Here is a 21,053-nt window from a genome sequence, read left to right on the forward strand (position 1 = left end):
AGACAGAGGTGGGGTAAAAGATAACAGCAGTGTTTGCATCTTTCAGTTCTCAACCTCAGTGATATCCCTAGATCTTGACTTGGAAAAGGTCAACTTTACCTTTTTTTTTTTTTTTTTAGAAAGCTCCATTTTTTAGGAGTCATTTTGGAAAGAAGAATATTCCTGCTTATCTTGCAGTAGACCTTTAGAATCTCTTTCTTTCCTATCTTCCCAAAGAGGCCACCCTCTGGCTTACTGCTTGCTCTGCTTGTAGGAGGAAGAATTTAAAAAAAAAAAAGGGGGGGGGAGGAAGACTGAAGAGCTGCACAAATCTAGAAACTTAAAAAAGAGACATTTATTACTTTTTCCCCTCTACCACTACCATTTTTTTCTTTTTGTAAAAAATAAAAAATAAATACATTGCATCTTTTAAGGCTCCCAAGGTGGACTGCGTCTCCCGTCAACTTCTGTTTCTACGTGATACAAGACGTCTGCCAGTGTGTGCTCTACTACAGCGACCCAACCCATGTCACTGACCTACAAGAAGGGAGAGAAAAGGGAGAGTTCCTTTGGTTTAGTGTTCACATACAAAGCAACTAAGACTGAGTCTGCATCTGCACACTTTGAAAAACAGTATAATAAGAGTCTGCAACAGAATATTAGTCAATCAAACAGTGCAATTCTTGACATGATTTCGAGGGGATGAGAGAGTGGGATCCTGTTACTAGCAATAGCACTTAGATTTATAAACCACTTCATAGTGCTTCACAGCCCTCTCTAAGTGGATTACAGAGTCAACATATTGCCCCCAACAATCTGAGTTCTCATTTGACTGACCTCGGAAGGATGGAAGGCTGAGTCAATCTTGAGCCAGTGAGGATCGAACTGTTGGCAGTCAGCAGAACTAGCCTGCAACACTGCATTCTAACCACTGCACCACCACGGCTCCTTTATTACCCATTTCCTGGTGGAGGGACAAAGGCATTTTGAAAGAGTTCTGCACTCAGTAGTGATAACACACTGGTAATATGTTGCAGAGCCTTTTGCATACTGGCCTCGTGCCCTGTGGAACACTCGTGCCAACCTTAAGATCTGGCAGGATCGATCCTGCTTCCTTAGCTTTCTGGAAAGCCATTGACAGCTGGCCTTTCTCCCAGGCATTGGGGTAGCAAAGCTGGAGCTGGAAGGCCTGTATAGATTTATTAAATTTTTATGCCAGCCATGTCCCTTATAAGGTGACTCTGGATGAATGTGCTTGGATTTTTTCTTGTCTGTTTGTTGGACGATTTTATGCTTGTGTTTTTATTACTGCAGTTAGCCACCCAGAGCAGTGTTTCCCAAGATAGGCAGCCCAATAAATGTTTTAAACAAATGAATAAATAAATATAAGGTGCTAGGAGTCACCGAAGCCCAGAGGGAACATAAATGCAGAACATCACTGCTTACATTGATAAGATCAGGGGCAGATTTCAAAACCCGTCGCTACCTGTTTGCTTGTGGGCGTGCACGTGCTTGTGTGCACAGGACACTTCTGTCCCGCCACTGCCACTACCGGTTCGCCTGATCCTGGATGAACTGGTAGCAACCCACCACTGGGTAAGATATATTCACCTTTCATCCAGCCTACTTTAAGCTTTTCCTTTCTTGGATAATTTATGAACGTTACATGGGATCTGCTTATTTCAGGCACCAAAGGCCACTTCATATTCATTGATGGAGAAGGAGACAGTTGTACTTTTTCTTAAAAAGAAAAGTACAGCTAAACCAAAGCATAGCCAAATCCTTCCTTTTTCTGTTCCTGGTTTCTAACAGCCAATGAATGGGTTATTTCTTCCAGTGAGATCTGTCGCTTAAAGACTATCACAAAAAGGGGGGAATTAAGTGGCTTACACCATATCATTTACGGCAGAACTTCTGCCTGCAGTTGACTCTAGTCAACTTCCTCTTCCTTTAAGTTGAAAATCAAACCATATCCACATATATTTTGTCAAAGGATGAAACGGCATGTCTGTGTACTGTGAATGAGACCACAGCCAAATAGTCTAGCAATTGGTGTGAATTCTTAGGGTTGTTTTTTTTTTTAAGAAGAAAATCTTGCTGTCAGGATAAATGCACAGCCAACTGACTACAACCTTCAGGAGCTACACATGGTCAGTGCATAACTAGACTGGCAAAGTTATTTCTTTCTTTATCTGTATAATTTTATACAGGGGCCAATGTGCATGTATTACTCCTACTAGAAACAAAATTAATTTGGCCAATGAAACAGGTTTTCATTTACATGAAAAATGTTACAGATTGCTTGCACAAAAAGCCTTCGATCACATCAGTTAAAAAAGACACACATCATTTTGATCATCAACTTACCGGGCGATAACTAATATCTCTTGGTGGGTATTTGAAATAGGGCCCGAAGTTGATAGAAACCTATGAAAGAGGAAATTTATTCTATTTTAGTTTATTTTCATTTATTGCATTGCTGAGTACTGCCTCCTGCACCTGCAATATTTCAACAGGTATTATTGGGAAAAAAGGATGCATCTGGTCTGGAGAATTATAATGGAAAAGACTGAAGGACAATTTTACCCCAAATAAAGCAATTTATTTTAAAAAGTGTTAAGTTAAAACAAGGGGGGAGACCTACATTCTCATACAGCTCTACAGGGTCTTTTATAAATAATTACAGGAAAGAAGTTACTATGCTGCAAATTTTTCTACTACTATAAAAAAGTCAGACACTCCTATTTCTATGATTGTGGCACAGCAAACTCCCTTTCAGTTATCAGCCTATAAAATATAAACTTTTTTTCTTAACTAGTACAGGTAGTCCTCGACGTACGACCACAATTGAGCCCAAAATGTATGTTGCTAAGTGAGTTTTGCTCCATTTTACATCTTTTCTTGCCACATTTGTTAAGTGAATCACTGCAGTTAACTTAGTAACATGGTTAAGTGAATCTAGCTTCCCCATTGACTTTGCTCATCAGAAAGTCGCAAAAGGGGATCACGTGACCCTGGGACACAGCAACTGTCATAAATATGAACCAGTTGTCGAGCATCCTAATGTAAATCACGTAAGCAGGGGGGATGCTGCAATGGTTACAAGTGTGAAAAATGGTCATAACTCACTTTTTTCAGTGGCGTGGTAATTTCAAATCAGGATGGATAAAAATCAATGATTTTTTAAAAAAAATAAAAAAAATCAGATTTTTTTTATTTAAATCAGATTTTTTTTATTTAAATCGGATTTTTTTTAAATAAAATGCTTTTTGAGGAAAATATATTACCATCCAAAGGTTATTCCATCATGAAATAAAGATTGGTTTTTTAATTATGTAGAATAAGGCTGTATATGTTTAATTTTTTTGGTAAATAAATTCCATTAATCCATTCACAATGTCATGCTCTTCCAGAGGTTTTTGTAAGATTATTGGGCAGTTTCTCTGCCTACAAGATATTATCACAGATGCTTGGTTTACTTTTGCAGTTCTCAAAACTGAATTTGACTCAGCAGAGATCACAGCAAAAATGTTATAACATGAACAGAGTTGAGAAAAAGACCTTAATCCTATTGTTCTACAAACCTATGAATACAGAATCAACCCCTTCAGTGCTAAGTTTCAATAAGTTCAGTGAACAGAATAGAAACAATATTTTTCTGATTGTTTGGAATGGAATAGATCTGCACAAGAAGAAAGTGAAACTAAGTGTGAGGAGGAAGGGGCAAGCAGACAAGCAGTACAAAATGAAAGTGAAACTTTCTGAGCACAATACTGCACAGCCACAGACAGACAAGTCTTTGGATCTTTTTGTGTGTATGACCTGAGGTTTATCACATTCTTTCCTTGGAGGAAAAAAACCTATAATGGCAGCAGGCCGTAAAAGAGACCCAGTTTGGCAATATTTTAATGAAGTTCCTTTACCTATCGGTAAGGCAGGCATGCGTGCAAACTGCAAACACTGCAACAAAGAAATGCAAGGCCCGAATGAGGCAACATCATGAGAAGTGCTGTGATGAAGATGACTAAAGAAACACATTTGAACTGGCAGGATCTTCAGGTTGGTAAACATTTTTATTGAATCATATTTCTAAAGACTGCCTTGAACTGTCATGTTTGAGCAAAATTATATTTCTTATTATTACTGCATGTTACTGTCATTTGGTAGAGTTATAAAGAAAAGCAAATATTCCTTTTGGGGCAGTGCTGTGTACAATAAGCAGAAATTGTATAAACAATAAAATAACAGCATTGACTTTGTTTAGGGGAATTCATGGATTCTGGAAACTATCCACCTTCAAGATCACCATCCTCCTGTTCTACAGTTTCAGAGTTATCCATCCAGGATAGTGCTTCATTAGCATCATCATCATCATCAGACACCCACAGCCACATATCACTATCACCTAAAAGAAAGAAAAAACCCTTCCCTCCTGGAACCACCATAGATAAATTTGTGTGATAAAAACTAGCAGATTAGAAAGAGTTAATTGATGAAAAAATTGCCCAGTTTGTTTATGCAACGAACTCTTCTTTCCGTCTGACTGAGAACCCACATTTCATTAATATGGTTCAGTCACTGAGACCAGGATACAGTCCACCCAGCAGAGCAGATGTTGCAGGGAAACTGCTGGATAAAGTGTATGACAGAGAAATGGAGCAATGTGCAATAGCTCTGGAGGGTAGAATTGTTAACCTAAGTATTGATGGATGGAGTAATGTTCACAATGATCCTATTGTATGTGCTTGTATAACAACAGAAGAAGGGAAAGTCTTCCTTGCACAAACAATTGATATGTCAGGAAATGCACACACAGCAGAATACTTACAAGAAGTTGCAGTAAAAGCTATAATAACATGTGAACAAAAATTCAAATGTCTAGTATGCAGTTTGGTCACAGACCATGCTGCAAATGTATCCAAGATGAGAAGAAATTTAGAAGAGCAGGAAGGGAATACAAAGCTAATAACATATGGTTGCAGTGCTCATTTGCTGCACCTCTTAGCCAAAGACTTAAGTGTTCCAGAAATAAAGACTAATGTTGTTGAAATTGCTAAATACTTCCGTAACAATCATTTTGCTGCAGCAGCTCTGAAAAGGATGGGTGGAACCAAGCTAACGCTCCCACAAGATGTTAGATGGAACTCTGTGGTGGACTGTTTTGAGCAGTATATCAAGAACTGGCCTATTCTGATGACAGTTTGTGAAGAAAATCGAGATAAAATAGATGGCGCTGTCACGGCCAAAATCCTCAACATTGGGCTTATGAGAAATGTTGAACATATGCTGAGCATTCTGAAACCCATCTCTGAAGCTTTAAACAAAATACAGAAAAATAGCTGTTTTATTGCTGATGCTGTTGAAATTTGGAAGGAACTGAGTGAACACTTAAAAACAGAACTACACATGGACAGAATTAAATTACAAGCATTAAAAAAACGAATGGGACAAGTACTGTCTCCAGCTCATTTTTTGGCAAATATTGTCAATATCCAGTATCAGGGTCAAAACTTAAGTGCTGAGGAAGAGGAGTTAGCTATGACATGGGTATCCAGCAATCATCCATCTGTAATGCCAACTATAATAAACTTCAAAGCTAAGGGGGAACCATTCAAGAAATATATGTTTGCTGAAGATATTTTAAAGGAAGTCACGCCAGTGAACTGGTGGAAGTCACTTAAGCACTTGGATTTAGAGACTGTTCAAGTAATGATTTCACTTGTAACAGCATTAGCTTCTTCTGCAGGCGTTGAAAGAATATTCTCTTCCTTTGGACTCATTCATTCTAAATTGAGAAATCGTTTGGGACCTGATAAAGCAGGAAAGCTTGTTTTTCTTTTCCAGATTATGAACAAAGAAGAAGATGAAGATGACGAGTGAGCTACAGAGGACAGTATTTAAGTTTTTCATGTGTAGGCTGGGCTGACAGTCTAAGTTTCTTAAAATATATATATTTTGTTTAGCCAAATTAGTTAACAAATATGGATGTTTGTTTAAGCAAATAACATATGCTGTAAGTTATTGTTTCAGTTGAATAAATCTATTTAAATTGTTATTATTAAGGTAATGATTATTTTTCTCCTTCCTAAGTACAACAGAAAAGTTATCCAAATATGAATGATTAACCTATTAAACTGGGGATAAAAAAACTAATATGAAAAGTTGTTATTCTAAAAATCTTCATCTACTTGCATATTAAAGTTATACCAGCAAGAATTAGTCTTTATGTAGAAAACTATGATTTAAATCAAATCACCCTGCTTCAAATAGTCACTAAACGAACTGTTGTAAGTCGACGACTACCTGTAAAAAGGCTTCTGCTGAGAAACCGGATAACAGCCTTCCTCCAGAAATCTGCATTTCTGCACATGCCAAAACAAAAATTTTTTCCCCCTTTCTTTCTCCTACTAGCCGGGTAAATTTGCAGAGGAGAAACTGTTATCTATTTTTCTCTCACTAGTCCAGTGGCCCCCAATCTTTTGGGCATCAGGGACTGGTTCTTTGGAGGGAGGTTTTTCTGCAGACCGGAGGGGACGTGCTTTCGTGTGCTGCCTGCATCCCCCAGGTGGGGCTTGGCTTATTTGTGTGGCCCAGTTTCTGGCATGCCACAGTCAGGCCTAAGGCTTGGAGACCTCTGCATTACTCTATATGCCATTGTAAGCTCTCTTGACCTCAGACGGCTCCTAGACTGATGTTGATAAATGCAAGACTGACTTAGGCAAATATTTCTCCCAATACACTCAACATTGACTCCCCTGCTTAGTTCAAATCAGCTATTGTGGTATTTTCAGTCCCATGATGAGCAGCCACGGGAAGGCAGAGGTGATGACCCTGCCATCTATTAACCTTTTGCAAGCAGATAAGGATGGATGCTGTGGAGCCGTGACTGGGAAGAGTGGGGGCAAGCACAATCTCGCATCAACAGATGTGTCACTGATCCACAATCCTTGTGCTAGGATGAGCCTGCTTTCAGGGGTCAGGCCTTCCCACATCATATCAAGCCCCAAAGCAACCAGATCTGAAAGAACTGAGATCCTCAGCTTTTACATACCGTGCAGCCTTTGTACAGAGATACTGCAGGGAAATAAACACCTTCAAAAATATCTCTGTATGCAACTCCTTGACTGGTACCATTCTTATAGAAGATTATCTAAAAGAGACAAACATTTGTCACCACAAGTAGCAGAGCATAACTATAATCTTTGGAGATTTCACTCTGACCTGCAACATGTCCTTTTTGCACTTGTGCTTTAATAGCACATGGCATATAGGCCCTTCAGGTTCCACCCTGTGTTCTCCTAAAAAATGCAGAAAGGGCTTTTGTAGAGCATCCAAGAGATAAATGAATCACAAGATCTGACTCTTTCATTTTATAAAAATAGAAAACTATTTTTGGTGTTACAGAATTCTTAAGAAAACGTTCTTAAGAATTTGCTGAGATTAGAGATGGGCAATGTATAGTTTTATGCAATCTTCAAAATGCAGCGGATGAAGCTCTTTCTGCAGTTGAGAAACTATTCAAGAGCCTCAGCTCTCCCAAAGTTCATTTAAAATAATCAGAGAATCATTTAAAGACTTGTGACAGGCACAAGGGGAAAAAAATGGGAGGGGGGGGGGCTAGAGGGGGAAAAAAAGCCACAAGCTTCCCAAAACTGAATTACATATCATATAAAACATCCAAGCAAAGTTTTGAATAGTATATTTTCAAATAGTATTTCTAAGGAGAAGAGCTTTTGACGAGCCGTCCACAGAAATCACAAATTTCTACTCTAATAACAGCCCTTGTTGAGGATACTTGACTGAAAATATACAAACTCTTCACAATGGTATTGAACACAGGGACAAAGCAAAAATCTTATGGGGCGACTCCAACAAACAATTTGATTCCAATTCAGAGTTAGTTACAGATGCCTATCATAAATTTATACTGTGATTTAAGGCAGAGAGGGGGAATATGTAGCCCTCCTGATATCACCGTCCTTCCCACATTCCTCCACATTAGCTGAAACTCAAGATTTGTATCTTAGTCATCAATGACCCAGAGCAGAGGCTAGTTGGCACCTTTGTTCTTTTCTTTTTGGTGTGTGTGGGGATACTTTGAATTTCTGCACCGAGGCAGTGTATTAGACTCACAGATGTAAAAGGGCTCTTCCAATTCTACAACATGCAATTCTTTTCAGCAGCCCAATGTCTGCTTCTAAAGACCAACTTACTTGGCTTCCCAGAGCTTGCTTTAAACTTTTCTCAGCTTTGTCCACAAAGTCTTTCTCTTCAAAGTACAAATAGCTTTTGAACTTGATCAAAGCCTAAGGAGGACACATGGGAGAAGACATCAAAGCCAGAAATTCATTTGTAAAACAATGATGAGACAGAAATGCAACTGCTGGTTATTGACACAAATGTGACTTCAACTGATTAATTCAACAATTCAGATAGGAGTTGTTCCTTGCTGCCTGCCATTCTTCAGCAAGAATAGAAACATTTATTGATTGTGGTAGGCAAGAGAAAAGCACATGGGCAACTATCAAATATCAAGGATTGTAAATATGAACCAAACTTTTAAAGTACATTGCAAAGATCTGCATCCTGAAAAATCAAGATAGAAATATATTTCAATTAAAACAAGAAAATTATAGCAGCCCTTGTTTTCATTCCTGCTTGTTATTTGCTTGCAATGACTTATTCTGATCAAGACAGACCAGCTCCTTCCTAGGTTAATAAAAAGTAAAAAAAAAAAAACTTTCGGTTGCAGACTGAATAGAGAACTCAGTATTCAGGGACACATTTGTTAGGGATGGGTTAGTGTTAGACATTTGTTAGGAGCCCATCTACTTGAGAGTCAGTTTGATCTAGACATCAGGCTAGAAACTAGGAGACTGTGAGTTCAAGACCAGCCTTATCCATGAAAGTCAGCTGGGTAACTTTGGGCCAGTCACTCTCAGCCCAACTCACCTCACAGAGTTGTTGTGGGGACACTAGGAGAAAGGAGTTTAGATAGGTTCACCGCCTTCAGTTATTTATAAAAATAATAAAGGTGGGATATGAATTAAACAAACAAATAAATACTTGGCTGACTATCCATACACAAAGTGTATTTCACAAGTTTCACATGTTTTATATAAAGAACATTTATGATCCTAAGACATTTATTTTATTTATTTATTTTTCATATTTGTATACCGCCCTACTCCCGAAGGACTCAGGGCGGTGAACAGCCATAATAAATACAAATACATATAGAAGTTAAAAACTATTAAGAAACAGATTAAGTAATTTAGGCTCAAAGATTAAAAAAACCATCCAAATTTATCAAAAGAGGTTTAAAACCCAATTTAAAAGACAGTTTAAAAGCCAATTAAAAAGGGAGAGTTAGGCCAGACCAGCTTGTTGGAATAGAAATGTTTTCAGGGCTCGGCGGAAAATGCTGCCCGATTAGTTTCCCAGTTTATTCTAGAATTTCAGTGACAAACTCCAGAGCTCTTATGGCATCCTATGGAAATGCCCAGCCAGCTCTATTAAAATGAGGCTTCATTAGAAGACCCACCTTGTCTTTGTAGGTATCTGGCAGGGATTTAGCTGTTTCTGTGTCTTCAGGAAGGCTGATATAAAAACCAAGCACGTCCCCCTGGCCGTAACCTGATGAATAGTGTTTACCGATGGACTGGTGGAACTTTGTCCCTTTCTTGCTACGCCAGGAGTAACTGAATTTGTCGTAACCTAGAGGAGCTTGAAGGTTTCCTGTAGAAAACAAAATGTTACGTTTGTCAAGTCCTTGATTGCATTTGTCTACAGAATGCTTCAAAATGTTATGGGGGTAGTTATTTTAGTAGAAGTAGTTAAATTTGGTTCCTTGCTAGCCGATCCTAGTACCTTGAATGGTACAGCTGTTTCTATAAGTATCTTTGCCTATGCAACAAGAATGTATGAATTTAGATTTTCTAAAAAAGGAAATCCTTTTTTCTTTTCCACCACAAAGTCCTCTAAAGAAGTCCCCCAGTTTTAGTCAAGTTAAAAATAGAATTAAACTAAAGCGAGCTCAGGCTTATTTTAAAAAGGATTTTTTTTCTCCTCTTCTCCTGTTTGCTTGCTACAAGCAACGCAACATTGTAGCTTGTTAAAATAGCTTCACAAAATCACTCTCCCTTTCAGCTTGTTAACGCTGGAGCGGCGCCATCTTTTCAAGCCGCTTCCGCTCGCTCTAATTTTTACTAGATCGGAAAGTCACGAAAAAAGGAATGATACTTGCAGTTTCTTGGTTTAAAGGTTCAGGTTGTTTTGTCCGCTAGTTAGTAAAGTTGATTCAATCAGTTTTAAGTGTTTGCTGCAGCCGGCTTGCTCTGCTCAAGCAGAGTCGTCCCACGCCGTCCAGAGTCTCCGCAAGTTGAAAGGGAGCCGCGCGTTTCCTCCCCAGTAGCAAACTTCTGGGGGCTCACAGGGGCTCGACCTGCGCCTTGCTTACTCTCTCCTTCAAATCCTTCAGATTCTGGAGTTTTCAAGCCGCTTCTCACAGTCGAAGCGGCTCTACAAACAGCGGGGCTGGCGGTCCTTAGAAAGGGACCGTCTTCACCGGAGGCTAGCAAACCGGAAGTCATATTTTTTTTTCTTTTAATGAGCCTGTAATCCTTTGAATCGAGGTGGAGTTGGGGCGACTGAATGGAGTTGAGCGTTTGCTAGCCAGATGCCCCTCCTGACACCTATGCGGTGTTCATAGGAGACAATTACTCATTGTGCTCAGAAAGAGAAATATCTGCCGCTACCTAGGATCGAACTCACAGAGTCCTGATTGTGAGGCAAGAGCTCCACCTCTAGGCCACCATGCTGTGAATCTGTTCTAAGGACAAGGGAGATGAAAAGGAGAAAGGGTCTGTGACAAAGCTCCTTTGCCCAATGCCTGCAACATGACCCGAGGTCCTCAATGAAAGAAAGTGACAGGTCACAAACTAATGAAAGAAGGAGCAGCAGCTTACCTAAAGGCTGAGACCACCCAAGTCTGGCAGCCGTTTCAGGTGGCATCTCGTCCACGGATATTTCAAAATACCAGGCCCCCTTTCGCACCCCATGTGAGGCTCGTACCATCGAGTACCCTTTTTCTCCAATGACTGTCAGCCTGTCATCTGAGATCTTCAACTGAGGAGCTGCAGCAACGGGTGGGAGAAAGGCAAAGAACGATAAACATCTGTGTGACTGCTGAACATGATGAAATTAAACGACCCCTGGGAACAGAAAGTCTCTGAAGTATCACTACCCTCCTCTCTGCTGTATCACACATTCCTGGTAGTTTGTTTAATACATTACAGTATATTTTGATTGACAGCCAACAACATACAATGTGAACTTCTAGTTCTTATTTTTATTGCACTAATGTTTTCAATTTGTCAACTTGATTAGCAATTATTGACAAATCCTAACTCCAAATACAATGCGTTAGGCTAGTCTGACAGTTCCAAAATTTATTCTTAGAAAGCGTATGGTGCAAGTCAGAAAATGTTCTGATATAAGAAACAAACATGTATTTTTGCAAACTACCCTATGCAATGCAAATAAAATGTACCGGATATTTTATTCGGAGGAAATTTCCAGACCAATCTTCCTGCCATTGCAACGGCTCTCTAGAACTCTGTTGCTCTTCAAGATATTGAAGATATTAAAAGGCCTTTCCCTGAAAATGCCGGGAATTGAACTATGGATTTTTTTAAGTACAAACAAGCCCATTAATTACAACCATCACTCAAAGATGTTTTTAATTATGCATTGCTTTGCAGTAAAAAAAAAAAAAGCCAATGACAGAAATCATCTCCAAACACAGACTTTCCTGTGTTTGAATTCCTTTTCTGAATTCCTATGATGATCCATTTGCTGTTTTTCCTCCCCGCCCCCCTCCCATGACTCTTCCATACAATTCCACAAATAAGATCATCTTATCTTATGCTCCCTTGAGATAGCTCTATGATCTACTTACATAAAATCACATAAGATCATAAGATCACATTGCGGAGATCTGTGACACAACTTTCAAGGCTGGTTTTCTTTTTATAAAACAGCCTCACTCTTAAGAAACACAGACAAGAATTCAGTTTTGCACCATCACTGCTTTTTAGCATCCCTGACCACCAAATGTGGGAAATATCCAATGAGATCGAGCAGCTTGGTACCTCGGTCATGCAGAGCTAGAAGGACCCGTTCGTAGAGGCAGGCTCTGTAGAGATCTCCAGGGATAGGCTTTCCTGCCCAGCAATCTAGCTCCAGCTTCTCTGGGTCAGGAGCATGGGGGTCTGGCTCTGCCAAAATGTAACGGTACCCATCCTTATTAAAAGGGTGCTCCAACGGATAGCCATGAGGTGGAAGACGCTGAGCAGAGAACAAAGGATCACTGTGGAAACAAAATGAATCAGTAAAGGGCAGATCTTTCTCAGCCTTCCAAGCAAGGAAAGAGAGAGGAACAGATCCTTTTGATTCATCAGTGTTGATCACCATCATAATTTTAATTTATTCCTTCTCTTCTAGGCATACCACAAAATGGCCGATTATCTAAAGAAAAATATAAATAATATAAATGTGATACAACAGCAACGAAGTAGTACAGATCAAGAGGAGGAATATCTCAATACTTTTCCTAAAAACAGAAGGGCTGGTTGCAACTCAAAAATCATTGCTTTCCATAGTTTGCTGCCAACCCATATTTATTTTTATTTTTATTTTATTTTATTTCCAATTTATATACCGCCCTTCTCCCTGAGGACTCAGGGCGGTGTACAGCCAGAATTAAAAACATGAAATACAAATATTAAAAAACAATTAAAATATATATAAATTTGGCCCAAAAATTAAAAACACAAACCAATTAAAACATTTAAAAATTTCTTCTTAAGCCAGCCCGGCTTGCTGGAAAAAGTGGGTTTTAAGGGCACGGCGGAAGGCACTGAAGTCTTGGATTCTCCTTATCTCTGGGGGCAACTGATTCCAGAGGGTAGGTGCCCCCACAGAGAAGGCCCTCCCCCTGGGGGTCACCAGCCTACATTGATTGGCTGATGACACCCTGAGGAGGCTGTGAGAAGCTACACAAAAACAACTTAAACAACAGTCTCTGATAGCAGCTATAAGAAGGTCTTTATGCTCAGACAGATATATGCATGCTGGGAAGTCCCTCAGATGTCTGCTCTCTCATGTTTTTACTGTCATGTTTCTTCCAAATCAACATAGTGTACAAATGGTCCAAGATTTTCTACACTGATATTGTAACTGATATTCTCACTGATGAGTTAACTCGGTGTTTTTCAAACTGGGCAATTTTAAGATGCTACCTGGGGAAGTTGAAGTCTACACATATGAAAGTTGCCAAGTTTGAAAAACTTGTGAGCTAAGTGATTCCCTCTTGGTAGGAACATTATGCAAGAAAGGCAATAAATTAATAAATAACAATATAGGTAATCCTCGATTTACAACCACAATTGAGCCCAAAATTTCTGTTGTTAAGCGAGACAGTTGTTAAGCGAGTTTTGCCCCATTTTACAACCTTTCTTGCCATAATTGTTACATGAATCACTGCAGTAGTTAGTAACACAGTGTTAAGTGGTTTCCTCATTGACCTTGCTTGTCAGAAGGTCATAAAGGGTGATCACATGACCCCAGGACACTGCAGCCACCAGAAATATGAACCAATTGCCAGGCATCCAAATTCTGACCACATGGCCATGGGAATGCTGCAATGGTCGTGTGAATAATGATCTTAAGTCACTTTTTTTCAGTGGTGTTTAGCGGTCATTAAACAAATGATTATAGGTCAGGACTACCTGGCGACAGAATGATATTAATTATTCTCCTTTTCCCATGTTTTCTGTATCAAGCCAAATTCTCAGGACTTACCTCCTGGTTTTCTTGGCTGTTCCTGTAGTTCCTCCTTCTTGCTGCTTGCGTTTGGCCCCTCTTCCTTTCCCACTAGTTCCTGGCACAAGGCTCCCTTGGAAAGAGAAACACCACAATCGTATGTCATCTATTGGTATGATTGGGGAATCAGCCCTAATCCCCTTGGGTATCTTTGAACTTCAACAAGGCCAAATGGGAAGCAGGTGGGAAGCAGAATTTCACTGCTCTAAAAAAACAGTGTATGTTTTGTTCACTTCCTGGCCTATTCTAACTTGGGAATCCAGTTTACAGAAACACAGTCCTTAAAGGGAATATTATCTTCGGTTCTACCACCAATTAATTTGAAATACAGGTAGTCCTCAACTTACAACCACAACCCAAATTTTGGGCAACTTAAGCTCAAAATTTCTGTGGCTAAGCAAGACAGTTGTTAAGTGAATTCTGCCCATTTTATGACCTTTCTTGTCATCGTTGTTAAATGAATCGCTGTAGTTGCTAAGTTAATAACCCAGTTGTTACTAACAAAAGGGGATCACATGACCCAGGGACACTGCAACAGTCATAAATATGAGTCAGTTGCCAAGCCTCTGAATCATGTGACCATCACGTGACAGCAAAAACCAGTCCTAAGTCACTTTTCTCAGTGCCGTTATTACTTTGAACGGTCACTAAATGAGCTGTTTTAAGTGGAGGACTTACTTGTACAGATTTTTATTTTTATTATTGCAAGGTAGGTTCACTTATAAAAAAAACAACAGCTTCTCTCTTTGCATCTCTGGAGTGTTAACTTCCTATCTGAATTCAGGCAAGAGATTCTTTATCACATGGAATTGGACTATTTCCAGGCTGGCTTAAGCAACTTTTTCAAAATCAGGAAGAACTGATTTGGGGCTTCAGCAGACTATAAACACTTGAACTACTAACATCTGGGAAACATGAGGATACTGAATTTATCACCCAAACAGTATTATGACTGAGACAGACTTAAGCTGAGGCAGATAAGCAAACTTTGTCCAGGCATGGTTTATTTTGCTAAGGACAACTCAGACAGTGTTGTCAAAATAATCAAATATGTATTATGACATTACATTGCAAGCTCTGTCTCTGATTTGACTGCAATGTTATGACATGGACATAGAAGGAATTGGCATCCTGACATTTCAAGGTTGTGACAAAATTTTTGTCATTTGCTCCCATCCACATATAAAATACAATGGTTAGATTCAGGTAATACACTAGGTTCAAGTGTAAATCACGTTTTCTCACAGCATATCTGAACCTTGCCATGTTTTACTAACCAGTAAATTTTGTGTCTGAATAGAGTTTTTCTCTTGTCCAAGATCAAAATCCATGAACCAGCCTTCTCTTAGGACTGTGTAGTAAGAGCTACTATAGAGGAGCATACTAAGTGGGGTAAAAACTGATAGTCTGCATTCAGAAGGCAGTGTTGTATGAATGCTTTATTTCAGTTTTTAGCAGCCTATTGAGACAGAGCAAAAACTTGTGTTTTCTAAAATACATATTCCAATACTTTAAGTTTATAGGTAGTCCTCAACTTATGGCCATAACTGGGTCTGCAAGTGGTTGGTAAGCGGATGATCACAGGAATTCATCCAATTTTATGACCTTTTTTGTGGTAGTTGTTAAGCAAACATGGTGATTGTAAAGCAAATACCATGGTTGTTAAGCAAACCCATTGTTTGCTATGGGATTTTTTTCTCCCAGAAACCAGAATAAATGCTGGTTTCCAACAAAAATGTTGTAAGTGCCGGCACAGGAGTGCGGGACACTGAAACTGCCTGTAACTGAGGGCCGTTTGCTGTGTGTTCAAAATGTGGTCATGTGACCATAAAGGAAACCACTGGAACTTCAAACTTTGGTCGTACGTTTCTTGGGAGAGAGCTGTTGTAATTTCAAATAGTTGCTAAGTGACTAGTCATAAGTGGAGGATTACCCGTATACAGTAAAGCTCAGGATAAGGAACAACATTTAGCCTATACAATCTTACGCTACACAAAAACCCAGACAAATATTCTTCCTATTTTACACAGGAAGAACCGAGATTACATGTCTACATACTTGCATCAAAACCTCTTCCACAGAAGCCAAATCAATCAATTAAACTGTATTAAAATTCAAGTCTCCATATAATGAAATGGAGAATATGACTTTTAACCATTGTAAATACTTCATATTAAATGTGTAAACATTCCACTTACAAATTTATGTGGTAGTCTTGGGATTACCTAATTATACTTAGTTTCTACGACAATTTGGCCAAACAAAACAAAGGGGGGGGGGAAGGCTTTTCACACAATACTTAAGTTTTAGGAAGCTGAAAAGCAAATATTCACCTCCCAAAGAGGCTCCACCTGTAAGAACAGAAGTTGCACCATGTTGTCAAGTTATAACGTAAAAACAAAACACCATAACATGAAATGGAAACAAAACAATAATACCCACCCTTGTGTGTCTGTTCAGAAATCAAAGTCATTGAAAATTCATTTAATAACTTCTTAAAAGGCTGAGAATTTCTCTGTTCCTTTTCTCCTTGGATTCCCTCTCAGAAATGGAGGACGGGGCTAACCTCCTTTTGCTGCCAGCATGAAAACAGGCTAAGCAGAGGAGGGACAGAACAAACAGGGGGCTTGGGTCTTTATTCTTTATTCCTATTCCGAGGAAGCATGAAACCTCCAGGGTTACTATGAAATCCAAATGGACTGGCAGGAAAGGATTTTACTTCTCAGCCAACCTTTTCATTCCCTCCATGGGACCTATCTGCAATGGCAACTGAATCCAATAATTAAAGGGAAATCAATTTTTATTGAGCCTTCTAAATTTGCATTACCCTTAGAATACGATTAGGTGAGATTTAATCCTTGGAGAAGGTTTTTGTGCAAGTCCAACTGAACTATATAAGGGGATCTTTAGAAGTACAAATATACTTCCAGATGAGTTTGGAAAATACAGCTGTTCGCAAAAGTGCTTTCATTTTAATGGCAACAGGACTTTCTGATTTTTCTTTAAGACATTTTGCTTCTCATTGAAGAAGCTTCTTTAGTTCTCAGATGAGAAAGGAAATGTCTTTTAAAAACCACAGAAAGTGCAGTTGCCTTTAAAATAAAAGCACCCTTGGGAAAACCATGATCTGGATGAATGAGAACCTCCATAGAGTAAGTTAGAGTAAGTAAGATGCATAACCACAGATTCATGCTTGAATTAACTATTGGAATATTTTTTTCTATTTAAGATTACATTTTTAAATTTGCCAGACTCCTTTTCTAGTTGACGCTCAATTATTAAATGGGGTGGGGAGGGGGATTGTTAGCCAAATTATACTCTCCCAATTCTGAAAAAGAATCCATAGTTTCTTACAATAAATAACATAGGTTCAAGCACATACACATATGGTATGCCTTTTCATGTAAACATAATCCAGAAAGAATTCTTCAACATAGCTTCTAATCTTAAATAAATCAAAATCAATTCAATAAAGATGTATTCCTATGAACACTTAACTGGGGGTTTATCCCATTTAATACAGTGGAAGTTTTAAGCTATCAGGCATAGGACTGCAATCTAATTTAACTTTAGTAGTGGCCAAAATTGTGGAAACCTTTTGGGAAAAGTGTATTTTTGAGGTTTGCTGGCTAATAACAACACTTTTTTTGGAGTAGTACCATAAAATTATATATCAATGGAAAGATAATGTAATCAAGAATGTAATGCAACAAAGTTTGTTCAATTAACTGTATTCTATGAAAAGTTATAGCCAAATTACCAGAAAAAGGTTGCTTAGGTTGATATCAGGTAGCTTTCCTTCATCTGATTGTAGCAAATGAACATGGGTGTTTAGACAGCCAATCAGGTGTCATCTTGTTTTGGCAATGAGCCAATTAGATCGCAGTAAGATTCAGGTATTGATGTCATGTATTGAAGCTGAGAGGAGGACATTTGTCAGTGTGTTATGTGATCGCTATCAAGTTGGTTAGTGTTTTTTGTGTTCTTTCATTTAGTGAGCTTGTAAAATGTAGTAAAATTAAAGTAATGGTGCAAAGAGTTGACTGGTTGCCCAGAAAGCGATGTAAAATAGTATTATTAAGTGAACAAGACTACAGTTATAAAGAAATTAGAAGAAAAAATGGTGGAAACTTAATCATAGGTGGAATTTCTAAGTTTTTGAAGAGGTATAAGGAGACTCAGTCACTACAAAACCACACTGGTAAAGGCAGGAAAGGGTGCACAACAACAAGTGATGATAGAAGAATTAAGAGACTATGCCTACATGACAGAAGAAAATCATCTAAGTGTATACAAGATGAAATGGCGCAATGCAATGTGAAGTTGAGTTGGGCGCAGACTGTAGGAGTTTGGCCTAAAATCTAGAACTCCATGAAAAAAGTCACTTTTATCTCTCAAACAAAGGTTGAAAAGCATTACATTCTTGATTAAATTATCTTTCCATTGATATATAATTTTATGGTACTACTCCAAAAAAAAGTGGTGTTATGAGTCAGCAAACCTCAAAAATACACTTTTCCTAAAAGGTTTCCACAACTTTGGCCACTACTGTACTTATTTGTTTACTGCTGTAAGAACAAAAAAAAAGAACAAAAAAAAATTAAAAACCTAAACAAGAAACAAAAATAAACAAATGGATGTAAACTTAATTATATTTGGATTTATAAAGAAAATATGTTCAACTACAGAGTCTGAGGACTGAAAATTTGAAGTTCATGTTTCCTCATTTCAGGGGAAAAAAATAAACAAACTTACCATTTAGATTTCCACTAGTAGATACAGTATTACTCTGTTTTTGGTTATCATATGCAGGACCAATATTAGCAAGGTCCTAAAAAGAAAGAAAAGTGTATTTCTTCAAACAAGCAAAGAAAACTTTTAGACATTTTTCCAATTCGCAACTGTTTCAATTGGTTAAGATTTGAAAGCTGTCAACACATCCTATATCATGGCATAGGACCTAGTTATCTTCAAGACCGCCTGCTGCTACCGACGGCCTCCCATCAACCTGTGCGCTCCCACAGAGAGGGCCTCCTCGGGATGCCATCAGCCAAACAATGTAGGCTGGTGACCCCCAGGGGGAGGGCCTTCTCTGTGGGGGCACCTACCCTCTGGAATCAGCTGCCTCCAGAGATAAGGAGAATCCAAGACCTCGGTGCCTTCCGCCGTGCCCTTAAAACCTTCTTTTTCCAACAAGCCGGGCTGGCCTAACACTTTTTAAAATGTTTTTAATTGTCTGTTATTGTTTTTAATCATGGGGCCAAATTTATATATATCTTTTTAATTGTATTTTAATATTTGTAGTTTATGTTTTTACTTGGCTGTTCACCGCCCTGAGTCCTCAGGGAGAAGGGCGGTATACAAATTTAAAAATAAATAAATAAATAAATAAATAAATAAATAAATAAATAAATAAATAAATAAATAAATAAATAAATAAATAAATATCTTACAATTCCTGTTCTCTCAGAAACGAATCCCACTATGTGGTGGATTTTTTCCCCCAGGTAAATTCTACAGGTGCTGCTGTTCTTAGGTGCAAGTAATTTCAGTCATTCAAAAAAAAAAACAACCTAGCATCCTACTAGCAAGTCAACCACTGAACAACCACCAAATGGAAAACTTTTCAAAATAATTTTCCAGCCATATTTTTAGATGTTCATCTTTGGCCTGCGGGAAAGAAATAGTCTATGTGAGACTATCTACCCCCAGGTTTCAAGGAAGGACATTTTGGCAGAAGCCAGACTTCTGTCCTATTACCTACTAGTGAAAGGCATTGCTTCTGTTCAAATGGTTGTTTTCTCTTTCTCCCCAAAACTGTAATCTTCTGGGTTATATTTGCCCAGATGGAACTTTTCTACCTTCCTAGAACCTTCCATTGCTCAGAAAAAGTCCAAATTCAAAGTCTTACTCGTTATTATCTATATTTACCCTGTGGTGAAATTTTGCCAGCATACTGGAAGATGTCCTATATCACTGACATTACCTGGTCTAAGAGTCCAAATTTGGGGTAATCTTCTTCTGGATCTTTGCTACCGGGATCTGGATGTTCTTTTACCAAAAACACATCTCTTTCTTTACACTAGAATAAAGCATTCAAACAAGATTGATTCAAACACCTCCTGCAGAGATCAGATGCAATTCATATAGTCCAAAATTGAATAATATCAGTGTCTGCACCACTGAGTGAGAAATTGAACTACAAAACAAAACGCGTTAACTCTACTCACTAATGCGTTTTTTCCCAATTCGTAATGAAACTTGATCAATAAGAAAAATGGCAGTTTTGTTCATCTTGACTTACCATTGTTTTCACAATATTGTTTGGCCAAGTCATTTTTCCTGGTCTTTGCCGTGTTGTCATACATTCCCAGTACTTATCAATAAAGGGTATAATATCCTGTTTGGGGGGGAAAAATCAAATATAATGATGACAGGGAAGTTAACAAATCAAATTAAATCAAATAAAAAAAAAAAAACAGCCCAGGAAATTTACCAAGTTTAACTAACCACTTATTATATGTCTTTTCATTATAAGAGAGAGATTTATAAATATAAACAGGGTTAAGCTAAATGCACTGAAGCAAGCTGAAAGCTAAAACATATGAAGAACGGTTGCAGGAATTGGGTATGTCTAGTTTAATAAAAAGGAGTAGAGTTGACATGATAGCAGTATTCCAATATCTAAGGGGCTGACACAAAGAAGAGGGAGTCAACCTATTCTCCAAAGTACCTGAAGACAGGACAAGAAGCAACAGATGGAAACCTCTCAAGGAGAGAATCAACCTAGACCAAAAGATAAATGTCCAGAAGTTGTGGGTAATACGACACTGGAGATTTTTAAGAAGAGATTGGACAACAATTTGTCTGAAACAGTATAAGGTTTCCTGGTTGAGCAGGAGGTTGGACTACAATACCTCTAAGGTCCCTTCCAACTCTGTTATTCTGATAAATTGATATTAAAGTTTGCTCTAAAAGATCATTTTGCTTTCCCACACAAAAGGCAAGGTGCAGATTAAAACAGAGCTAAAGGCAGCTTCTGTAATTCATGGAGATAACCTGGAATTCTGAGTGGATGACAAATACATAGAAGGAACAAATTTCACCAAGTTTTAATAGATGTATACTCTGCCTTTCCTCGCAGAGCACAATTCAAAATATATTTATTACATTTTTATGCCACCCATTTC

At 38.4% G+C, this 21,053-nt stretch overlaps 1 protein-coding gene across 1 annotated transcript in view; it reads right to left on the minus strand.

Moving 5' to 3' along the window:
- Positions 1-318: 318 nt before the first annotated feature.
- Positions 319-21,053, minus strand: part of ASH2L (ASH2 like, histone lysine methyltransferase complex subunit) — a 28,497-nt gene continuing 7,762 nt past the window's right edge. The window contains exons 6-17 of the mRNA XM_070952198.1: positions 20,168-20,263; positions 19,850-19,945; positions 18,619-18,694; positions 16,197-16,214; positions 13,843-13,936; positions 12,132-12,349; positions 10,947-11,114; positions 9,524-9,717; positions 8,193-8,285; positions 7,031-7,129; positions 2,347-2,406; positions 319-516 (exon numbers count right to left, since the gene is read on the minus strand). Coding sequence (XP_070808299.1) covers positions 409-516; positions 2,347-2,406; positions 7,031-7,129; positions 8,193-8,285; positions 9,524-9,717; positions 10,947-11,114; positions 12,132-12,349; positions 13,843-13,936; positions 16,197-16,214; positions 18,619-18,694; positions 19,850-19,945; positions 20,168-20,263 — 1,320 coding nt within the window. The 3' untranslated portion in view covers positions 319-408. The remainder of the gene's footprint in view (positions 517-2,346; positions 2,407-7,030; positions 7,130-8,192; positions 8,286-9,523; positions 9,718-10,946; positions 11,115-12,131; positions 12,350-13,842; positions 13,937-16,196; positions 16,215-18,618; positions 18,695-19,849; positions 19,946-20,167; positions 20,264-21,053) is intronic.

The sequence above is a fragment of the Pituophis catenifer genome, unplaced genomic scaffold, assembly GCF_029215685.1.
Source record: "Pituophis catenifer annectens isolate HBS135680 unplaced genomic scaffold, rPitCat1.0.hap2 SCAF_12, whole genome shotgun sequence".
Classification (NCBI taxonomy): domain Eukaryota; kingdom Metazoa; phylum Chordata; class Lepidosauria; order Squamata; family Colubridae; genus Pituophis; species Pituophis catenifer.